This window comes from Rattus norvegicus, chromosome 5 (assembly GCF_036323735.1).
Source record: "Rattus norvegicus strain BN/NHsdMcwi chromosome 5, GRCr8, whole genome shotgun sequence".
Lineage (NCBI taxonomy): Eukaryota > Metazoa > Chordata > Mammalia > Rodentia > Muridae > Rattus > Rattus norvegicus.
Window position 1 is genome coordinate 152,311,737 of NC_086023.1, and position 24,630 is coordinate 152,336,366.

Genomic DNA, 24,630 nt, shown 5'->3' on the forward strand with positions numbered 1-24,630 from the left:
GTCAGTGGGCTTGGTGCAAGTGCCTTTTCCCGCTAAGCCATCTTCCTGGTCTCCCACAATGCTTTTTAGAAGTGGAATTCTATGAGAATATTGTCAAAGCCAAACCAGCAGTACTATATAGCAAGAAGGAAGTTACAAAAGTATGTTTCCTTTGTTAAAAAAAAGTATACTTCTTCTGAAGTATACATCCAACATCTGTATACTCTAGTGTGCACATGCTCAGAAGTGTACATCTAAGATCTGTATACTCTAGTGTGCACATGCTTAGAAGTGTACATCTAAGATCTGTATACTCTAGTGTGCACATGCTTAGAAGTGTACATCCAACATCTATATATTCTAGTATGTACATGCTCAGAAGTATACATCCAACATCTGTATACTCTAGTGTGCACATGCTCAGAAGTGTACATCTAAGATCTGTATACTCTAGTGTGCACATGTTTAGAAGTGTACATCCAACATCTGTATACTCTAGTGTGTACGTGCTCAGAAGTGTACATCCAACATCTGTATACTCCAGTGTGGATAAGTCATACCGCAGTAGGAAACTGCTTGCTTTTGTTACTGGGGTTGAATCTAGAGCTTCCTGCATACTAGACTCTCCCACTGAGCTACATTTCCAGCCCTGGAAACTGTTTTCATTTACCCCTGTACCTTCCACCCCTGCCTCTCTCTGGGACAGGGTCTTACTATGTAGCCCTGGGTAGCCTGAAACTTAACATGTAGAGCAGGTTGGCCTCAGAGATCCACCTGCTTCTGCCTCCAGAGAAATGGTTTGTTTTGAAAATACAATACAATTTACTCTCTCATAAAAAACAGGACTAAAGTGCTTCAGGCTCTTCCTAAGCTCTTCCTAACTACGGTCATTAGCTCCACCAACTCCCCCCCCACGCCCCCCCCCCCCCGAAGCTGAGGACCGAACCCAGGGCCTTGTGCTTGCTAGGCAAGCGCTCTTCCACTGAGCTAAATCCCCAACCCCGCTCCACCAACTCTTAATTACTGCTTTCCAAACTGTGACAGTCCCTGCCTGAGAAACCCTGGGCTTCAGGGTCACTACCTAATGACATTAGTTGAGTGTGCTAAGAGAAATTCTCAGTAACCCCAGAAATTCATAATCTAAGCATTTCAAATGCTGACAGAAGAAACTTCTACTAGCTAAGAGTGAGCTGTGCAGAAGAACGGAGCCTTACAAGTCAAAACATAGTCAGTAATCTCCACAGGCCCCGGAGAAGACTTTGGCCTTGAAGGCCTACTACACAGTTCAAGTCTTTACTGAAATAGGGGGTAAAATGATTTGTAATCTCTCACTGGGTTTAACTTTTTACTCTAAGAATGAAATCCGCTCAGCATAAAAAAAAAAAAAAAACAAAAAAAACAAAACCTAACCAAAAAAAAAAAAAAAAATCCAAAATGTAAACAACTCACGCCTCTCTCTCATTTGGGCTTTCATGGATGCACTTCTTTCTCATGAGCCTTCTCCCCACTTTCCACACATGTAACTACATATATCATAAGGAGGGGGGCAACACATACACAGCCTGCATATCACAGGCACCTTCCCCTCCTCAGACATTTCCCTTAAACTACTGAGCAGTGCGCCACCGTCTGCACAGACCCACTGTGTGGTGCTAGCAAGATGGCGCAGTGGGTGAAGGCACTTTCTATAACCCACACCATGGAAGGAAAGAACCCACTTGCAGAAGTTGTCCTCTACCTTCACATGTCCTATCATGCACATTCCCTCACATACACACAATAAATATATAAGGAAATGCTGCTCTATAATGTACTTACAGAGCCTCTCCTCCCCTTCTTTTTAGATATAATCCTGGCTGCCCTTGAAATCACAGAGATCTGTCTGCCTCTGTCTCCTGAGTGCTGGGATTAATGACGGGTATCATGATGCCTGGCAACTCTATTTTCTAATTTGTAAGATATGGCTCAATTGTTGTATCTGCTTGATAGGATGATGGATGCTGGGAATTTTAGGAGAACTATGTGAATTAGTAAGCTGAACTGAATCAAGACAGTCAGGTGCTAGGGACATTTATCAAGCAGATATGATTACTTGTGTTAATGGTACACTTAACCCCCTTGGTGATGATGGTTAATACTTCCCTAGGTAAAATACACATGTATAACTTATTAATGCAAAGAAAACTCTGATTAAATAGTATTAAGAGGCTAATGCAACATCTTCAAATATATGCATAAGACTCTATGCAACTGCCAATAGCAGCTACCTACACTGGAAGCAAGTCACTACAGAGAAAACCAGATACAAACACAGGTTTACAACCCTCAAAAGAAAAAACACCCAGTAAGGATGAGAGGGGGGAGGAAAGCACTTCCCTACCGTTGTGGGCTCCATTTCTCAAAGCTAAGCCTGCTCCGCCCACCACAGTTCCTTAGGGATGAAGGAACTCAGGGCTGGGGATTTAGCTCAGTGGTAGAGCGCTAGCCTAGCAAGCGCAAGGCCCTGGGTTTGGTCCCCAGCTCCAAAAAAAAAAAAAAAAAAGAAAAAAAGAAAAAAAGAAAAAAAGAAAAAAAAAGGGAGGGGGGAGGATGAAGGAACTCTTCCTACAGTGTTACAACATCATTAAGTTTTGAGAGGAAGCAAATGTACTTCCTGCTTGCCCGGCTCCTGTGGGCCACCCAGTGGGATCACCACTCTGGACAGACAGGGGTGGCAGTAAGTTCTGTGTACTTCTGTCTAGTTCTAACCAGTTACAAGTCATAGGACTTGACAGTCACTCCAAAGCTGTGAAGTACACACCTAGCTCCTCAGAGCTGGGACCCACCCACAGAAGCACTCCCACAGGTTTCCAGGTCTGGCTGCAGGGCACCTAGGAAGTGGATTTGTCAAGCTAAGAGCCTCTCTTTCTTACATACTCTAATCCTTATCTCTTCCTCTAATCTCACTTATTCCCCAATCCTATCCAGGAAGCCAAGCTCTTATGTAGTTGATAACTGTTTAAATTCAAGAGGAAAAGATTTACATGTTAATAAGGGGAATCTCCAAACTGACTGAAGGAAGTGCAGGTGACTGCCTTAGGCAGGCAGATAAGAAAAACTTCACCACGGTTCTCAAGTGCCAGCCTGCACTTGATATTTTAAATATCAGAAGGTAGGGAGACCCAGATCTCAATGTTTGTATTTCTCTGGTGAGTGCCTTGAATCACAGACCCCAGCAAAGAATTCTCAGAGGCTTAAAGGTTTAGTGGGGCTGTCAATTACCTCAGGCTTTTATAAAGCCTGTGGGCACAGGGGATACGTAAGGCACACATGGGAAGTGAGTTTTGACAAGATGAAGATCTGTGAGAAACAAGCTGATCTTTCTTGAACAGGAATTCACTCAGGGAAAACTAGGCTCTGGGGCCTCTCTAGGAGTCGTGCATTGCCATGTGTCTCTGTGGGCTACTGGCTGGACCCCTGATGGAGTCAGGACCCATGGCTCTGCAAATTTCCTGTTTCTAGACTATAGCCTGCTTCTAGTGGCAAAGCAAAGGGGAGTCTGAAAACCAGGTCTCAGTTACACAGACATGTGAGAGAGGCAGGTTTCCTAATGAACCCTGCTACAGATCTGACTCCTGCCTGTAACTGTACTGTGGGAACAGAGAATCCTACCTACCCATTTGTCAAGGCCTAGTCATGAAAAGAACAAAAATCAAGCACATTCTAGCACCACGTGCCACAGTGCCTTCTGGAGGAGCCCTTATGCTCTCAAGGTAATGCAGTGCTCACTGCTTTGTGCTGGCTTCAGCCATTCTGGCGTTGAATCTGCTCGTGTGCACGTCTCAGGAACTGGTAATACAGTTGGAAACAGAGACGACATTCCTAAAGTGTCATTGAATTCTTACACATCGTGTCACTAATCCTCACACTGTGTTCTTCAATGCCCTTACTCAGTACTCGGAATAGATCAGGCCAGTGTCATAAGTGCAGAAGCAACAAACACCCACAGCTAGTGGCCAGAGTTTACATTGAGCTTTAAGAGATAGGGTGATGGGGGTTGGGGATTTAGCTCAGTGGTAGAGCACTTGCTTAGCAAGCTCAAGGCCCTGGGTTCGGTCTCCAGCTCCGGGGGGAAAAAAAAAAACAGATAGGGTGAGGGGCTGGAGAGACGGCTCAGCGGTTAAGAGCACTGACTGCTCTTCCAGAGGTCCTGAGTTCAATTCCCAGCAACCACATGGTGGTTCACAACCATCTGTAATGAGATCTGATGCCCTCTTCTGGTGTGCCTGGAGACAGTGATAATGTACTCATCATATATAAAATGAATAAATAAAATCTTAAAAAAAAAAAAGAGATAGGGTGAATGTGTGTGCTCTGAAGCGGGGAGGTACACGTGAAGAAAGCAAATGAAGGGCCTCATCAAGGTAAGTATCTAATTCCACCAGTAGTCTGTGCACTTTAACTGAAGACATGGCGTGTTCTAGGTAAACCAAAGATCTAACCCCAGAAGAAATACTGATAATCCTCCATACCAACTTCCACTCCCTGCCAGGTCACCCACACCGGCAGCATGAGTAGCATGGGTCAGTCAGGGCAAAGTGTATGACACACACCTGACGGGTGGACATGCCCTCCTTATGTGAGACTCACACTGACAGGAGGCTGTTCTAATCCAGTCTATCAACCACGCTTAGCAAATACCAACTGTAGGACAATGCTTACCAGACACAAATGTCCAAAAAAACGACAGCCAGATGACCTGATTACTAGGTGAAACTGTATTACAAAATATCTTCTATATCTGCTCTATCTTCTGTCAAACACTGTGGAGGTTGGAATAGATATGGCCCCCATAGACTCATGTGTTTAAATGTCTGGCCTGAGAGAGTGGCAACTATCAGGAGGTGTGGCTCTGTTGGAGTAGGTGTAGCCTTGCTGAAGGAGGTATATTGCTATGGAGGAGGGCTTTGAGGCCATATATACTCAAGCTACACCCAGTGTGATGTTGTTTCCTTCTGATAACCACAGATTGAGATACAGAACTCTCAGCCCCTCCAGGACCGTGTCCGCAGACCGCATGCCTGCAGTCACAATGATAAGGAACTAATAGCCTTTAAACCTTTGGTCAGTCTCAATTAAATGCTTTCCCGGATAAGAGTTGCCCTGGTCTCTACGCAGCAATAAAACCCACACTAATACAAACACAAAGGGTGAACACATTAATTTTCCTTAAAGAATATAGAGGGACATCACACACCACAATCTTGGTCTGTGATGTTTTGATTTATAATGAAGCTAACGAAAAAATTAATATTAGAAAAAGAAGGGGCTGGGGATTTAGCTCAGTGGTAGAGCGCTTACCTAGGAAGCGCAAGGCCCTGGGTTCGGTCCCCAGCTCCGAAAAAAAGAACCAAAAAAAAAAAAAAAAAAAAAGAAAAGAAAAAAAAAAAAAGAAAAAGAATATCCAGAGACAAAGAAAGAACTCCAGGGTCTTTTATACAGCTGGTCATGTAGGGAAACATGGTGCTGACTTTCTAAGCTCGTCAAGAAGAAAGCCGTGCCTGCCCCAAATGAGCATCTTGCTGGATACAGTGACGCTTTCAATCCCAGCACTTGGGAAGAGGAGCACGCAGCTCTCTCTAAGTTTGAGGCTGGTGTGGTCTACAGAGTAAGTTCCAGGCCAGTTTGGGTTGCGCTGTAAGAGCCTGTCTCAAAAACAAACAAACAAACAAACAAACAAACAACCCACAACACACACACTCGCCCCTCCAAACACTAGCATCATAAAGAAATGTGACTGAACATGAATTCATATGAAAAATCTTTTAAAATGGGCTGGCAAGATGCAATGACTCAATAGACAAAAGTGCTTGCTGCCTACCCGATGAGCTGAGTCTGATTCCTAGAAGCACACTAGCAGAGAACCACTTCATGCAAGAATTCTGACCTTAACATGTACATGGCATATACACATAGTAATAACCTCGTCTTTATGATGCCATGCCTACTACTGCAGCAACTGGGATGGACAGAGATTATACTAAAGTGAGCCTTCTGTTATCGGACAGGATAACGCGTCAGGCCCTACCACTCCCAGACTCCTCATACGAATACCCACCAGGCACAGGTCACTTCTATGCGCTGGGGCTACTAGATGGTGACCAGCACGTTTAGTTTCATTTCTGCCTAGTTTCTAATATGCTGCATGGTGCTCACATCATGAAGTAGCCCTACTTAAGTATAAATCATGTTCCTATTACCACAATTATATTTTTATATAGTTTTAAAATTCCTTCAATGGTTAAAATAAGTACAATCTGTCTTGTGAACTAGTTAGTATAAACAAGACCAACCAAGTAAACCATAGCAGCCTAAAATATTACGGACAGAGCGGGAAATGAAAATAAATCAGGTCTGCCAAAGTACACTTGCTCAGACAGAGTGCCAGACAAATATAAATTAAGTTTGTTTCCAAAGAGACAAATAAACAAAACCCACTAAACTTTAAAAATAGACTCATGAATCTACTACTTACTTCCCACTTAGTGCTTTCCAAATAATTCAGTAGTCACACTTCCTCCAACCCATTTAATCGAATCTGACCAGTGTCACTAAGGGTCTGACTTTCACAGTCCTCATTCGAAGACCACACACTTCTATCTCTTAGCTAGGAAAGATGACATCTGAAATAACCACTAATGCATCCCACTGAAAACAGAGAGGCCTGTTCTGGCGGGGTCAGCAGGTCAGTCTGCAGAGCGCTTGGTGTGTAGGGAGCACACTTCTTCCCCAGGATCAAATTTTCTTCTGCTGACTACTCCTGGCACTCAGGCAAAGTGTATTCAAGCACAAACCACATAAGCAAATGTAGACTCTCCTTCTGGGGCTGGGGATAACGTTCCCCACCTAGGGCAGGAGCTTCCTGGGAGAGAAAGACAGACAGAAAAGTGGAGCCTGAGTTCCTGTCAGCAGACACAAAGCAGAGGCTGGTCCTGGGCTGATAGAAGGGCAGGCCCAGCAGGACAGAGAAGGAAGACAAGGTAGATTTCTCCCTTTGTTGCTGAGCGATGGCCTGCAACAAAATCCTTTGGCCCTAGACATAACCAATTGAACAGGTGGTGTGACTGGCTGGCTGGACAGCAGTCTCCAAGAGGATTCTGCCCTGGTCCTCTCTCTGCAACTTGCAGGTTCCCTCACCTCCCATATCACCTCTAGAAAAAGTAGGGACAGATGCCCAACTGTAAAACTTCCTAGAATCCAGAATGAAAGGAGATGGCAGCACAAAGATTTTCTTTCCCTTTTTCCTTTTTATTAAATAAAATTGTTATCAACTTCCCCAAAAGCAACAAGCTCTTATCCTAGGTACTGTCAAGGTTCCCTAACCCCAGAGACCTTGAAAAGCTGTGATGTGGCTCTATTAGTGTTCAGCTTGCAGAAAACCTTGAGTTCCATGAAATATGCAGAACAGGTATGGCAGCACTGCCTGTAACCCAGCACTCAGTCCACAGGTAGAGGCCTATGGGGAGTTCAATTGCATCCCCAGTTATAGCCTTAGCCACATGAAAACTGACTAAAAATTTAAAAGCAAAGCCTTGAGTTGCAATATGATCAATTAGGAGACTCCAGTTCACATGCCTCCTCTGTACCAAGGACAAATACAAAAGAAGCTTCTATCCTCACTGACCTTACATTTTATTACTATGGGCATTAGGATGTTGCAAACCAATGATCCTCCACCTGTGAGAAGCGACCTCTTTGTGAAGTAAAGGACCCTATCACAGGGCTCCCAAGATCAGAGGAAAATGCATGGGGTCACAACATGAGGAACTGTATTAAAGGGTCCCAGCATTAGAAAGGTAGAGAACCACTGCTGTAAAGAGTCTGCAACACAGAAAGTCACAATGCAGAAGCATCCCTACAAACTATATGACCTCAGGTAATGTTTAAGTATTTTCTTTGTACCTGAGAAACACATCAGGCTTCAAACTTCAGTTTCCTTTCCTCCCTAACCCCTGCTTCCATATAGTATTTTGTAGGAGTCCCAGACTTCCTGTGGGAGAAGAGTGCTGTCGTCAGTAAAAGTCCCTCCCCTGAGAAGATAAGTGACACTAGATCAACCGGCCGTTTAGCTTCATCCGTGCCTAGTTTCTAAGACAGAAACAGCTCCTGACCTGAGTGCATCTGGCCTCCTCGTGCCAAGAAAGGCTGTGGCTCCAGTTCTACTCTTGCTTTGTCCCTAACCTATAGCTGGAGTTCAGAACCTTCTGTGTTTCTCTGGTGCATCTTGGACCAGGACCTTCCTTCTTTACTCCTAATGCTAAGAGTCAGCCTCACTGACTGTCAACATACATCCAGGCCTGGCTCCCTAAAAGGAATAAGAAAGATGGAGTGATATAGAGTTACAAGGGGCTGGAGAGATGGCTCAGTGGTTAAGAGCACTGACTGCTCTTCCAGAGGTCCTGAGTTCAATTCCCAGCAACCACATGGTGCCTCACAGCCATCTGTAATGGGATCTGATGCCCTCTTCTGGTGTGCCTGGAGTCAGGAACAGTGTACCACATACATGAAATAAATCTTTGAGAAAAAAAAAAAAGAGTTACAAAGAAGTCAGGTCTTTCTGTTTTTCCAGGAAAGAGTACAAGCCTCTAATTTTTGCTACTTTGAAAACTTCTCTAGGAACACAAAGAGAGGCTTCTTGGATTTTCTTTTCCACTACATTTTGTTCCACAGCTATTCAAAGAGAACTATACTGGATCCACTATTAGTATCTAAAACAATGCATCTTCCCTTCCAAAGAATGTGTACTTTATTATTGTTATGATCAATTTATCTGCTTGTTTGTTTTGTGAGACAGGGTTTCTTTGTGTAGCCTTGGATGTTCTGCAGCTGGCTCTGCATATTAGGCTGTCCTTCAACTCAGAGATCTGACTGCTTCTGCGTCTTGAGTGTGCCACCACTGCCTGCCATGTTTACATTTTTAGGCTGTTATCCCTTGGTAGAGCACAGCACAGCACTGTGTGGAGGTTAGAGAGAACTTGGTGAAGTCCCTCCTCTCTTCCCATCATGTGGGTCCAATGCTGAGCTATTCTGCCAGCTGTATTTTGCATAACTTACTTCGTATTTCTGTACGTGTGTGAACGATATGCACCATGTCTTATGCAGCAGCAGACACAACCTTGAAGCTTGCTCTCTCAACCCACCTTTATCTGGGTTCTAGGCCACAGGCTTGAGGTAAGTGCTTTCTTTCTTTACTCACTGAGCCATCTAATCAGCCTAGGATATGTTATTTGAAGTTGTGTGTAGACATCTCACAAATGTGAGGAAATTAAAAATAGCGAGTTCAATAACTGTTCCAAAGAACAAGACCATACATACTAAGGAATCTTCTAGAAGTCAGAGATCACATGCCATTCTAGAAGCTTTTTTTTAAAATTTTTTAAAGTATTTATTTATTTAATGTATATTACAGATGGTTGTGAGCCACCATGTGGTTGCTGGGAATTGAACTCAGGACCTCTGGAAGAGCAGTCAGTGCTCTTAACCACTGAGCCACCTCTCCAGCCCCTATTCTAGAAGCTTAATACCTAGAAGATGAGGCCAGAAGTCTTTGGAGATCAAACCACACTGAGTGACGTTCTACTGTCATGTCTGAATCAGAAAGTAAAGTGAGCCTTCTTTTTTTAAAAAAAGATTTTGTCATCTTCATCCCTCTATTTTATTGTACACGTGTAAGTGTTGTGATTGCATGTGTGTATGTATGCCAGGTCTGCACCTAGTGACCATGGGGTCAGAGAAGTGTGTAGGATCTCCTGAAACCGGAGGTACAGGTGGTTGTAAGCACTGAGAACCAAGCCTGGGTCCTCTGCATGAGCAACGGGAGCTCCCACTGGCTGAACCATCTCTTTAGCCCTAGTCCTCTATTTTATGAAAAAAACTAGTCCTAAAACATAATAAATATAAGGTTCCCATGGACTACAACAAAGGACTTACAACTGTAAATATAAAGTTAAATGTAAGGATTTACACAATAAATAGAAGGTCCTGTGGAGTACAAAGGACAATGGCTGTAAGTCCATTCTAACTCCTTGCTGGTGAACCCCAGGCACTGAGAAACTACAACAGCACCAAGTCTCTTTACCAACTGTGTTGCCCCAACTCAAATGCTCTGAAAATGTGTCCTGCAGACCCTGAAGCTTTAATCAAAACTGGTTCTTAGGGGTTGGGGATTTAGCTCAGTGGCAGAGCGCTTGCCTAGCAAGCGCAAGGCCCTGGGTTTGGTCCCCAGCTGTGAAAAAACAAGAAAAGAAAAGAAAAGAAAAGAAAAGAAAAGAAAAGAAAAGAAAAGAAAAGAGAAGAAAAGAGAAGAAAAGAGAAGAAAAGAAAAGAAAAGAGGAAAGGAAAGAAAAGAAAAAAACAAAACAAACAAACAAACAAACAAACAAAAAAACCCAAAAAATCTTGAATCTAAGTTACACACTCTGTTATGGTTTGTATATGCTCGGTCCGGGGAGTGGCACTACTAGAAGGTGTGGTCCTATTGAGTAGGTGTGGCCTTATTGGAGTAGGTGAGTCACTGTGGGTGTGGGCTTTCAGACCCTCATCCTAGTTGCCTGGAAGCCAGTATTCTGCTAGCAGCTTTCAGGTGAAGATGTGGAACTCTCAGCTCCTCCAGCACGATGCCTGCCTGGATGCTGCCATGTTCCTGCCTTGATGATAATGGACTGAACCTCTGAACCTGCAAACCAGCCCAATTAAATGTTGACCTTATAAGAGTTGCCTTGGTCATGATGTCTGTTCACAGAAGTAAACCCTAACCAAGACACACTCCTTAGTGTAAATAAACTAATGGAAACATCTCAAGTGTTTCCCTATGAGGCATAGCATTTGTTGTTTAAAGATATGGGGAAAATCTTGAGACAGGTTTTTCACATTCCTCCTTCCCTGGATCTCAGGTCAACAAAGAAACAGAATTAATTACAGGAGAAACTAAGTTTTAAATTATTATGTTTTACTGTAGCTAAAAGAGCCCCATAAATTTAGAAAGGAAGGGGCTAAAGAGATAGCTCAGTGGTTAAGAGCACTGACTGCTCTTGCAGAGGACCTGGGTTCAATTCCCAGCAACCACATGGCAGTTCATAAATGCCTTTAATTCCAGTTTCAGAGATCTGACACCTTAACATAACATATATGCAAGTAAAACACCAATGCACATGAAATAAGTCTTTTCTCACTTAGGAGTAAAGGAGGTAGTCGGCATGTTAGTGTGACCTAGTTTCCCATCTCCCCCTTTTAAAGGCTTTCCCCTTCTAAATCTTCAACTCCCAGGACCTGCCTCTGAGCGGTGCCCACACTCAGGACAGCAGCCTCCTATGCAGGAGGAGGTGCAAGCACCTCCTGTACTGCCCCTCCTCCTGTTTGCTGCTGTCTAGGTAGGGCCTATTCAACACACACGGTCGATCCCATGCCGGTAGCTCTTGGCCCTCACTAGAGCTGACTTTCAGGAATTACAGAAGCTCAAGGGCACAAGCAATCAGCTCCCTTCTACTAAAGTACTAGGATGTGTTTTTTTTTTAAAGAGTAAGGCATTTTAAATACCCAGAACGAGACAGTAAAAAAAATCTGAAGTTTTATGTATTCTTTTTATAGATTTTTAGCATTAAGACCAAAACATCTAATTCTGGTGGCAGCTGTATTTAAATTTAAAAAACAGAAAACAAGGGGTTTGGGGATTTAGCTCAGTGGTAGAGCGCTTGCCTAGCAAGCACAAGGCCCTGGGTTCGGTCCCCAGCTCCGGAAAAAAAAAAAAACAAAAAACCAGAAAACAAGATTAAGAACAAAAATAAGCCAGGCACACCATTAATCCAAGCAAAGAAGAGGTAGAGGTATATGGTTCTCTGTGAAGCCTGGTCTACAAAGAGAGTTCAGGACATGCAGGGCTACACAGAGAAACCCTGTCTTCAGGAGAGGGGAGGGAATAAGAAGATGAGAAGGAGGAGGAAAAAGAGGAAGAGGAGGAATACAGCAGGCTGACCCACATTTTTCAAGGTTCCCAGAAATGTCAGCCTGGTCCTGCCATGGCCACTCTGGCTAGATGACCTGCGCCAGTCTCAGTCCTCATCTCTGGGCCTCATTTACTTAACTGATAAGGACTGGTCCAGAGAAGCTGGTGTACACACCTCTTAGATCTTTTCTAACAGTGAAAAATAACTATTCTCAACCCCATATGGTCGTGCTATTCTGTCAACCATAGCATCTGGATATATATTTACTTATTTAATGCTTTCTCTGTTTTGTCCTGGCTATCGGAGAACTCACTCTATAGATGAGTCTGGCCTCACACTCAGTGCTTTGCCTGCCTCTGCCCCTGAGTGCTGGGATTAAAGGCGTGCTGCCCAGATGGAAACTTGTGACTTAATCTATAATTCAACTACTTTAGTAAGTTTATGTCATATTAAAAATAATAATTTTTTTAAAAAACGAGGCTTCTAGCCAGACATGATGGTACATGCCTTAAATTTAAATCCAGCAATCTGGAGGCAAAGGCAGGTGGATTTGAGTTCAAGGCTGGCCTGGTCTACATAGAGTTCCAGGACAGCCAGGGCTACACAGAGAAACTTGCTCTCAAACAAAACAAACAAAGCCTTCCTTCCATTTTTGATGCATAAGAGGCAGAGGGACAGAAAAATACTTAAAGGAGACTTTTGTTTCATCCTTTCTACAGAATATGGAGCAGTTTACATGGTTAAGGCCTCTTCCTTAACTATGGAACTTAAAACAAGTAACAGTCACCAACAAGAACTCTCAGTCTTGGGCTGTACTTGAGAAGAAACCCTTGCCGAATGTTCCAGGACAACAGCAGCTCAGGTGTCACACACACCCTGGCCTGCCGGATCTCAGACAGGGACTTCTGACAACCAGAGACTACAAAGGACTATTTTATTCACCAGGAAAACAAGGTGAGGATAAGTGGACGAAGTGATTTTGATATATTTTAAGTAGAAAACAGAAGAGCGTAAGAGCTACACAGTTTAAAGCAACAAGGCAAGAAAGAAGCTCGGCTACACTAAAACTTCACATTTCTGGGGTTACGAATACAACTCCGGGGTAGACCCCTGGCCTAGCATAAGCAAGGGCCTACATCCAATCCCGGCATGAGGGTTGAATGGGAGAAGATGTGCTCTATTAAGAAAAACAGTCAAGGAAGGCTGAAAGGATGGTTAAGAGTGCTCACTGCTCTTCCAGAGAACCCAAGTTCAGTTCCCAGGCCAGGCAGCTTATAACCACCTGTTAACTCTTATGCCGGAAGTTCCAATACCCAGATGTGTGACACAGGCACACAAATTAAAATAACAAAACAAACAAAAATCCAAAACCAACCCCCCTCCCCCCAAAAAAAGACCGTCAAAAGTATCAGACAGCCCAGCTGTGATGATGCACCCTTTAATCCCAATGCGTGGGAGGGTGAGGGGACTGATCTCTGTGAGTCTGAGGCCAGCCTGGTCTACCAAGGGACTTCCAGGCCAGCCTGGAGCTACCCAGTAAGATCCTGCTTAATAACAAACAGACAGACAGACAAACAGACACCACTGGGGCTGGAGCGAAGGCCCCGCAGTTAAAGGCACTGCAGAAGACCTGGGTACAATGCCCAGCATCTACGCTTACACCCATCCCCAACTCCAGTTCCAAGTGATCCCATGCCCTCCCATTCTTGCCACGGACACCAACCATGCACTTGGTGCACGGGCTTAATACATACAGACAAAACACTCATACATATAAAATATCTGGAAAAAAAAAAGAAAGGAAGGAAGGCTGGAGAAATGATTCATCGAAGACAAAAAAGTTGCAAAAAAGATGTCTAATAAAAATCTATTACCTAGCTCAGTATGGCAGCATATCTCGGCAATTTTAGTATTTTGAAGCTGAAGAGGGTTTCATATTCAAAGGAGACCCTGTCTCAAATGAAAAAAAAAAAAGATCTAGATATACAAAAAAAATTCTTAAAACTCAACAGTAAGAAAACCTGATTAAAAACTGGGACTAATAAAAACAAACAAAACCCCACCTCTCAAAGAAGATAATAATATAAAGAGCAAATGAGCTAGAATACACTTTCCATCATGGCCCCTGGTCACTGTGGCCTCACTCCCCTCGCAAATCCTGGAAGCACTGAGCTATGTTGCAGCAGACAAAGGCTCACAGGAAACTGGTACATCTACCCAGACAGTCAGCCTTAAACAGAAACGCTACCAAGAAAACGAACCTGAGACCCATTTACTAAATGAATCGTGATATGCTGAGAGGCAAAACTATAGCCAGTAAGAAAGGCACAGTGTTGGCATCACATGAGGAGACAAACTGCTTGTATGAGGCTTTAGTGGTGGCTGCCTGTTATGAATTTGTCTAAGCCTACAGAACACAGCCCACCAAGAGTGATACATGTGGGGCTGGAGAGATGGCTCAGAGGTTAAGAGCACTGACTGCTCTTCCAGAGGTCCTGAGTTCAAATCCCAGCAACCGCGTGGTGGCTCACAACCATTGTAATGGGATCTGACGTGTCTGAAGACTGATTGTGTACTCACATACATAAACTAAATAAATCTTGAAAAAAAAAAAAAGAACAAGATTGATATGTCTCACCCCTAAGGACAGGCCTGTAGCAGTGTGTCAGCACAAGTCGTCAGCTGCAACAGAGGGTATGTGTGAGGAATCTCGGTAGCTCCTGCTCAATTTTTCTATGAACTTAAAAACTGCTCTGAGGGGTTGGGGATTTAGCTCAGTGGTAGAGCGCTTGCCTAGCAAGCTCAAGGCCCTGGGTTCGGTCCCCAGCTCCGGGGAAGAAAAAAAAAAAAAAAGCTGCTCTGAAATAGTTTTGTTTTTTTTTTTTAAAGTCTCAAAAATACTGACCACAATTATCAATTAGAATTAGCTAATAAGAAGAAAACACAATAAAAATGTCAGGACGTGTTCATGGCAGTAGGGTAATTCCTCTTTATTTCTTTTATCTTTGGGAGAGTGGAGGCTATCAGAGCAGGGTTCCTTAGAACTCTTGCTGTCCCGGAACTCAGAGATCTGCCTGACTACCTCCCAAGTGCTGGGACTAAAGGTGTGTCCCACCACCACTTAGCTTCTTTTTATTTTTAAAAAGATGTTTTTCTTATTGAGAGAGAGACAGAGACAGAGACAGAGAGACACAGAGACAGAGACTGAGAACCCCAATGGATCATAGCAGCTGGAATTACAGACATTATTAGCTACACACTGGAAACTGAATGGAAACTGAACTCTGGTCCTCTGGAAAAGTAATAAAAGCTCTAACTGTTGAACCACCAGCCCAGTGGTTTTTATTAAGTTTTCACAGGAATCGCTCTGCAGCACTAGAAAGACTAACATGCTTTGAACTAGCCACTGAGAACTAACAGGCTTCTTTCTTGATTTACCTTCTTCCTTCCCAGCACAGCACTTGGCTGACATAGATGACCTCACTGCTTTCTGGCTTAACTAGAGTTTTTCCCACATTAGGAATAAAAACATGTTTGGCTACTAACATTTTAAGTCTATTTTTAAACACCCTGAGCTAAGAATTCACAACTTACTGGGAATGGAGCATGCCTTTAACCCCACCCAATGAACCGCCACTGATCTACACAGCAAGCTCCATGATAGCAGGACTATATAGAGAGACGTTTAAAAAACAAAAACTTACAAAAGGAACAAAACAAACAAACAAAAAAAGAATTCAGGGGCTGGAGAGATGGCTCAGCAGTTAAGAGCACTAACTGTTGTTTCTGAGGTCGAGTTCAGCTCCCAGCAACCACATGGTGGCTCACAGCCATCTGTAATGAGATCTGATGCCCTCTTCTGGTGTGTCTGAAGACAGCGACAGTGTACTCACATACATAAAATAAATAAATCTTTGAAAAAAATTCACAGAATCAAGTTGGGACAGAGTCCTTCAGTTAGATAATGTATTTCTCAAATCAAAAGAGGACTTTGGACTGGCCTTGGCAAGTTCCCCAAGGTTTCTGGAAAAAGCCCATAGGCAACATTTATTATTCCCAAGTTCCCAGCCTCCCTTGCTCTCCCTAGCGTGGTTTCCTGTGTCTCACACCTAGTGTCTTCTTCATTCACTCAGCTCCTTGCTCTCAGGTTACTCTCTTAGCTAACATGTCCATTCACGAAGAACCTTCCTTTTACAAAGGCACAAAGATGAAGACTTTCTGAAATTCACAATCTATTAGAAGGAAAGAACAGGCAAGTGCTGTACAAAGCAGGCCAACACGTCTTCTGAATAGGGCCAAAAGGTCAGTATTTGTGGCTCTGAAGCTACAGAGTCTGCCACAGCTACTCAGCTACTTGACTCTGCCACAAAGGCAGCCACTGGAATCGTATAAACAAGCGAGCTGTGCTCCAACTAATGCTTAAGTACAACAGTGGTGTGAGGCTGGAGGGGACTCAGCCGGGCAGCGCATACTGTTCTCGTGCAGATCTGGTCCCAACACCCACGTGGGTGGCTCACAATTGGCCGTAACTCTAGTTCCAAGGCGATGCTCACACTTCTTCCCAGCAATGTATTCACATGCAGAAAACAACACACTCAGGAGCAGCATGCACACGCGCAGCAGACACACAAATACCTAAGAAATAAAAGCAACCTTGGCAAGGTAGCACGCAAATTTAATCTCAGAACTTGGAGGCAGAGGCAGGTTGATTTCTGTGAAATTGAGGCTAGCCAGGTCTACATGCTTTGAGTTCCTGGCCAACCAGGATGACAGAGTGAGACCTTTTCTCTAACAAACAAACAATATGTAATATTTTCAAAATCAAATATCAGGCCGTGCAAAGGTGGTGAATGACTTTAACCCCAGCACTTGGGAGGCAGAGGCTGAGCCCGGCCGATTTCTGAGTTGGAGGCCAGCCTGGTCTACAGAGATATGGGTACCAAGGCTACGTAGAGAAACCCAGTCTCAAATAAATGAAGAAAACTAAAACTAAAACCTTAAATAAACAACAAAACTGTCAGTGGGCTGCCTGTCTGCTAAGGAATACAGATTCCTAGGGCACACCCAGGGAGCCGGTGGAACTTAAGAAAAGACTCACAGGCATGCTGGCCCTGCAGAGTGCTAGCAAGTCTTAGCTCAACCACTCCCCCCAAGAAGTCTCTTTGAAAGTTGTTAACTGCTAGTCCACACAAACACCCAACAGAATTCATTCTTCAAAAATTATTTTCAACTACGATCCTGAAAAGAGATAGCTGAAGATTATAATTAATTTATCACTATAAAATAACTACAGGTTAGTTTATTGGTAAATGTAATTCTGGCTTTCAGCTTTTTGCAAATATTTGAAAATGGTGGAGAGCATCCCTGTGGGGTTAGAGTTAGAGCCAGGTCATGCCATGCACACTATGCCCTGCCTGAAGAAGGAGCGTGCACAGTGGGCCTGCAGGCACTGGGAACCTTAGAGTCCATGCTGGCTAACTCTATGCCAACTTAACTCGATGTACTCATGTGAATGAGAGAACTGCAGTTAAGAAAATCCCTCCAGGGCTGGAGAGATGGCTCAGTGGTTAAGAGCACTAAATGCGGGGCTGGGGATTTAGCTCAGTGGTAGAGCGCTTACCTAGGAAGCGCAAGGCCCTGGGTTCGGTCCCCAGCTCCGGAAAAAAGAACCAAAAAAAAAAAAAAAAAAAAAAAAAGCACTAAATGCTCTTCCAGAGAGAGGACCTAGGTTCAATTCCCAGCACCCACCTGGCAGCTCACAACTGTAACTCCAATTCTAGGTGGTCCAACACCTAATACACACACACATGCAGGTAAAGCACCATGTATACAAAAAATTTTGAAAATTTTTACTCCTTTCAAATGCTTTCATTATTCTCTTCTTTATGGAGCGTCATATTGGGAAGTTTCTAAAATTCTTTAACAAAGTATGATTTTTACAATAGCTGTATTAGAAGACAGGTGCAGGGGCACATGCTAATCCCAGCGCTCCAGAGGCAGAGACAGGCGGATCTCTTGAACTTGAGTCCAGCCAGGTCTACAGAGTAAGCTCCAGGACAGCAAGAGCTACACAGAGAGACCCTGTCTCCAGAGTAAATAGAGCACACACCTTTAATCCCAGCAGAGGCAGGTGGATCAAGGACTATTTGTATACATTTCTCCCACTGTTGGATAGTTGGGTTACTTTCTTGTTTTAAGACAGGGTTCTCACTATGTAGCTCTTGTTTTGAACTCACAGAGATCCGGGTCCTAGAATTAAGGGTGTCCCTTTATTTTCACAGTCCATTAAAAGTTGAAAATAATTCCACAGGAGTTATAAAACTACTTAAATATATTTTCTATTAACTTACTGACAGCAAGTACTTCTCTAAACTAGAAACTTACTCTGGGGGGCCTACAGGTGAAGATACAGTCCACACTGGTGACAACAGGAGGCAGCAGTCCCCAGGAGCAGGCAAGGGGCACAAATGCTAGGCCTAGGTCAGTGGCCATTTGGGTCCTCAATCTTCTATAGCAAAGGCAGAGCAGGAGCCAACCAGCATCACAATGAGCTGGGAGCCTGAGCAGGCAGTTTCCCCTCATTTGCAACACCAAACAAACACAGGAAACCTGTTTTGGTACTAAAATCATGTAAAGATGTTAAATAACTTTGTGGCAAAGGTTTCACCTGCTTCATTTAGTCAATGTTGGGGAATTCCTTCTGAAATAAGACACATACCAACTGGTCTCTCCTCTGGACATGTGGAAGAACTCTCTTCACTTGGCAGGATAGTGGGGAACCTGTGGACTCCTGCCTGACACAGGTGTGCTTCCACAGTGGCACGCAGAGGCCTGCTCAGGAGTGAGAGGTGCTATATAGATCCCATTTCTCTTATCCGGCTGCTGTCACTCACAATATTAAAACCAATCAATACTCTGGTTCACGCTTTTTACAATGATAAAAACTCTTCCTCGAAGAAAAAAAAAAGTCCATGGCCTTTAGAAAAGCCAAAGAAAGTGGAATATAAAAAATCTTACTGGGGGGCTGGAGAGATGGCTCAGCGGTTAAGAGCACCGACTGCTCTTCCGGAGATCCTGAGTTCAAATCCCAGCAACCACATGATGGCTCACAACCATCTGTAATGGGATCTGATGCCCTCTTCTGGTGTGTCTGAAGACAGCTACAGTGTACTCATATATAATAAATAAATCTTTAAAAAAAAAAAATCTTACTGAACTGAGTTACATACAGCAAAAACAAAAAACAAAATACCTCCAGTTCAGCTCTCAGCTGAAGACCACAGCTAAAAACCACACCTGTTTGCCAATTTAATCAAATGAAGCTTGAGTTAGTCAGTGTCACATAACAGTGTTTCTCTTTTAATTAAGGTTGAGAAAAGGAATGTTCCTGATCAAAATCTGCATCTAGCATTGTGTTTCCATATGGAATTTTTATCAAGAGATTTATTTCTTTTTTCTTTTCTTTTTAAAATTTATGTTTTGGGTGTGCAGGTGTCGTGTGTGTGGAGGTCAGAGGACAACTAGTCAGCATCCGTTTTCTCCTTCTACCATGCGGTCCCAGGGATCATCAGGCCTGACAGCAATCATCTTTACCCACTGAGCCACCCTGTCAGCACAAGAGATTGCTTTTCAAAGCTGAGTATCCCAGACTTCGTCTAAATTCTAATTACAGAAAAAGAAACTAACCAATAAAACAAGCTCAGGGTAAAAGGACAACTTTCCTACTCCTCCCCATCTGTCAGCTTGATTACAGAGAAATTTGCACCAACAAGGCACAAACTCTTCTCGTCTTTTTGCCAAAAAGAACTTCCTTTCGATAGACAAACATATGGACAGGATGGACACAGCATCTTTGAGAGCACCAGTCAGGCAGCACGTCAAGCTGTCACCTCTTATTCGGAATACAGAACCGGTTAAGGCGTTTTTCACTGTGCTGACCACACACAAGTGCTCTCGGTCTCAGCACCGGTCAGGAGCAGCCCCAGCAGCCCCACCAAAGTCTTCCTTTTGGAGTCCCCTCCAGAGGCAGGGAGTCCGCACACTTACCTTACCAGAGCGTCGGGTTTGCTGAGCTGGTTGTTAGGAATACAGTTCTCCATTAAGTCCTTGTGTGCACTCGGGCCCTTGCTGGTGCACCTCTGCTTCTTCTCGTTTTTACTGGACGAGGAAGGAATGCTTCCATTTGTAGCGCTGTGACTTCGAGGCGAGGAGTTCACAACTCCACTGGCATTTTTGTAATTTTTTGAGGAAGCAGTGCATGAGTCCTCTTTTAAGAGATTTTCTGTACTTCCCACAAGATCATTGTTTAATCTTTTACTATTGATATGGTTTTCCATATACTCAATCTCTTGTATCTTAGAGTCTACAGGCTGTAGAATGTTGTTGTTATTTATTCCGAGGTTGTGTTTCTTGGCATCCTTGTCCTTCTCTTTCCCCTTTTCTCGATATTCTATCTCTGGCAACGCTGTGGAAAGTTTTTTGTTGGCTGGGATGCCTCCGTTGTGGTGTATAAGGATCGAGGAGTCCATGTCCGGCAATCCTTTGGCTGCTACAGTACCAAAAACAAACCAACAAACAAACAAAAACCCATACTGGAATATTTAGCTTTTAAAAACAGATACTAGCTTGACTTAGTAAAATGTATTAACTAGGCCTAGAAATTCACTACACTAATCACAGTAGAAACTTAGAAGCAATAAATACAATATATATTACACTAACTCTAAGAATAAATACAATATATATTACACTAACTCTAAGAATAAATACAATATATACTACACTAACTCTAAGAAGTAATGCCTGACACATTTGAGAAAAATCACCAAAATATGAACTTCAGGGGCTGGAGAGGTGGCTCAGCGGTTAAGAGCACTGACTGCTCTTCCAGAGGTCTTGAGTTCAATTCCCAGCAACCACATGGTGGTTCACAACCATCTGTAGTGGGATTCAATGTCCCTTTCTGGTATGTGTTAAGAGAGCAACAGTGTACAAAAAGTAAATAAATAAATCTCTTTAAAAAAAAAAATATGAACTTCAAACCATAATGCCAAAACATATGGCATTAAAGTGATTAAAATTTTACAATTAATCCACATATCGAGTAAACTAAGTCTGTCGTAAGAGTAAGCGCTAAAGCGGGTCACTGTTAAGAGAACCTATTTTTTATGAAAAAGGATTTACGATATTGGCTTATGCTACGGCAGGGTAGTCCCCCAATGGCTACCTTCCTAAGAAGTTCTATTTCAAAAGAGGCCTAAATTGGAACTGGGTGAGGGCTCAGTATGTAAAAAGGTTTGTCCCACAAGCCTAGGTCCCCAAGCTCAACCTTCAAGACCTAAGTAGACACCACAAACCTATGCTCCTCTAACTTGGCATGTGGGCGCGTGCACACGTACACACACACACACACACACACACACACACACACACACACACACACACACACACACACCCCTCTTATCTCTCCAGAGACAGGGACTGGTGAGATGGCTCGACAGTTAAAAAGCATTCCTTGCTCTTACAAAGGACCGGAGTTCAGGTCCCAGTGCCACATGATGGCTCAGAACAAGCCGTAACCCCAGATCCAGGGCTCCAGATCAACAATGCGGTACACAGACAAACATACAGGAAGAAAATCATACACATAAAACAAAAATATATGAAAATCAAGCACCTTATTTAGAAGCTGATGGCCCTCAAAGACACATTCTGTATTTTATGGCCAAACAATGGCCCGAGGAGGAACATCAGAAAAACTGAAAATCTAAAATCTCAGTAAAATTCTTTTACTGAGCCAAAATGTGACCGGCCTCTTAGGCCACAGCTTCAGAGTAGAGACATACCTTCCTCGGCCTCCTTCTCCTGCTTCTGCAACATCTGCTGCTCTGGAGGGAGGGCCTGCTGAAGAAGCTGCATGTAAAACTCGTTCTCCTTCTGAACCTCCTTCTGCTTTCTTAACCGCATTTTGTAGCTCACATAACTTTTGAAGCCAAAGCCCAAAGTCACCACAGGGTACCCAATACTAGAAGGAAGACAGTGCAGCCAATAACTGCAAGCTTAAAACAACATGTGTAGCAAGCACATAGGCTACTAAGACTGAAAATTAGAAAATCAAGTCTAGTTGATAACCCATGCAAACAGAACAAGCCCTTGCGGAAAGGTCTGCTGGACTATAGGAAAATACTTTCCAGCACACTCCAGGGAGAGTCTTTAACTCTAGGAGTTACCAGAGGGACTGACAGATACAGCAAGTAATGTTTTTGAGGAAACAATGACTCTTATACATTAGAATTTAGGCATATTTATGATTTTAAGAATTAAAGGTATCTGGACATGACGGGGCTCAAAAGAGCTCACAGAGGCTATGGCTGCACAACACCAAGCCAGACTTCCAGCACAGCCTGAGTCCACTTCTAGCTGGTAACAGACATCAGTAAATGGCTCTATACCCAGGCACACACTGGCAGCATTGAGTAGATTCAGTGGGATTTTAAAAAAAGAATACAAGTGGGCTGAAGAGATGGCTCAGTGGTTAAGGGCACTGACTGCTCTTCCAGAGGTCCTGAGTTCAAATCCCAGCAACCACATGGTGACTCACAACCATCTGTGATGGGATCTGATACACTCTTCTGGTGTGTCTGAAGAGTACATTTATTTAGATGTACTCATATAAATAAATAAACCTTAAAAAAAAAAAAAGAATAAATCTAGCTAGAAGGGATAAGTGTGTGTGTGTGTGTGTGTGTGTGTGTGTGTGTGTGTGTGTGATAATAGAAAGAGTTTAAGGGGAAGGAATAGGGATTAGATTTGATCAAACTATATTATATACATGTATGAAATTCTCAATAAAATTTTTAAACAGAATTGAAGGCAGAGATTTTTATGGCTATCCACAAATAACCATGCTAAGTGTTGTGAAAGGGCAAAAGGGCACAGGTAGTGGCTTTAATCTCAGCACTGGGAGACAGAGGCAGATGGATCTCTGAATGACGACAAACTATAGAGAAGTTCCAGGACAGTCAGGGCTACACAGAGAAACCCTGTCTCAAAAAAAAAAAAAAAGAACAAAAACAAAACCACAAAACAAAAACAGTCAAAAGGACATTATCTTTAACTTTTAACAAGGTAGAGTCAAATTTGGACAATTATGCATTACTCTCTGTGTTTCTAAGAATAAGAGCAGTAGTTCCTTTGGTAAAATTAATCCATAATCACAGACACAGTGATTCCAAAGTCACATTTGTGCCAGCTACCCTTTAAACAAGTATCACTGGGCCGGGCTTCCAGGTTAAAGCGAGTCTTACAGTGCTAAGACGGACAGATGGTAACTCTGTCTCTGGCCACTTAGACTGCCTATCGCTTTTCTAAAGCTTCTACAGATACCGTCAAAGCCATATTAAGGCTTATAAATGTTAAAATGTATATTTTTGATTAGTCTAAATGTGGTTTCACTACAGACTTAAAGTGACAAGGTTTATTTCATTAGTTTGTAAAAACTAAAAATACCAGAAATATAATGCCTGTTTATCTGGAGGGTTGTACTTTCTCACAACTGATGTAAACAGAAATCAAGCTTATTTTTTAACATTTTTAGTTAATATTAAATGAAATGTACCTCAATATTCACTTATGTTTCATAAGAAGACATGTTCCCTTTAGAAGTGTCAGTAGTCTTGTTACTTCTGTAAAAGACTACGGAAGCTTTAAAAACAGTCATAGCCCATTTAGATTGTTTTGCATCATCATCATAACCATGTGTCAGATGCTTCCTAAGGTAAACACCTGACACACCGCACCTCCCTGCCACACAGATGCTGGGACAGAGCTGGGACTCCGCCCATCTACACTGAAATGTGGACTAAGAATAAAGTAATACTCACCAGTGAGCAGCAAATGGCCGACAAAGGTCTACATGAAAATTTTTCAGATCTTTAAATCTAATTGCGGCTTCAATATAAACAAAGAGTATCCAGAGGGACACTGTAGGCAAACACACTCCCCGTTCTGTAGGAGACAACAGAAAGGACCGTCAATGAGACAGTGGCTGACAACAGAGGGGTTGTCTGGGAGACCCAGTCAAGGACAGCCACTTTCATTAAGACTTTTCAACTAAAGTAAAAAAGCAATCTGCTCTGAACTGAAGGATTCTCTAGGACAAATAAGCCCACAAAGTCACTGATTAAAAACAATAGGTAAACAACTGTTGGGAAAGACTCATAATATATGTCAAACAAAAGATTCACAATCTTGACTGAAGAGCTCTGAAAACTCAATTAAAAAAAAAAAAAAAAAAAAAGTCAACCAAAGCTGGGTATGGCACTATGTGCCTACAGCAGTCCCAGCACTAGGAAGACTGAGGCAGGGAGATGGCTTGAGCTCAGACTTGAGGGCAGCTTGGGCAAATACTAATATCCTGATTCAATACGCAAACAAAACCAATCAAAACTACAGAGGCTGTGGCCCAGTGGCAGAGCACATGCTTAGCATGTGCAAAGCCATGGGTTCAATTCCAATGTCCCTACCACAAACAAGAAACAAAAAACTAAAGAAAAGCACTGTGGGGTTGGGGATTTAGCTCAGTGGTAGAGCGCTTGCCTAGCAAGCTCAAGGCCCTGGGTTCGGTCCCCAGCTCTGAAAAAAAAAAAAAAAAAAAAAAAAAGAAAAGAAA

The 24,630-nt window shown here is 43.1% G+C and overlaps 1 protein-coding gene across 2 annotated transcripts in view; it reads right to left on the reverse strand.

Annotated features, from left to right (window-relative positions):
- Maco1 (macoilin 1) overlaps positions 1-24,630 on the reverse strand; it is a 62,578-nt gene that overhangs the window by 15,630 nt on the left and 22,318 nt on the right. For both annotated transcript variants that reach the window (XM_039110045.2, NM_001025699.2), the window contains 3 exon segments: positions 23,843-23,966; positions 21,806-21,984; positions 20,007-20,508 (listed from right to left, as the gene is read on the reverse strand). In XM_039110045.2, coding sequence (XP_038965973.1) covers positions 20,007-20,508; positions 21,806-21,984; positions 23,843-23,966 — 805 coding nt within the window.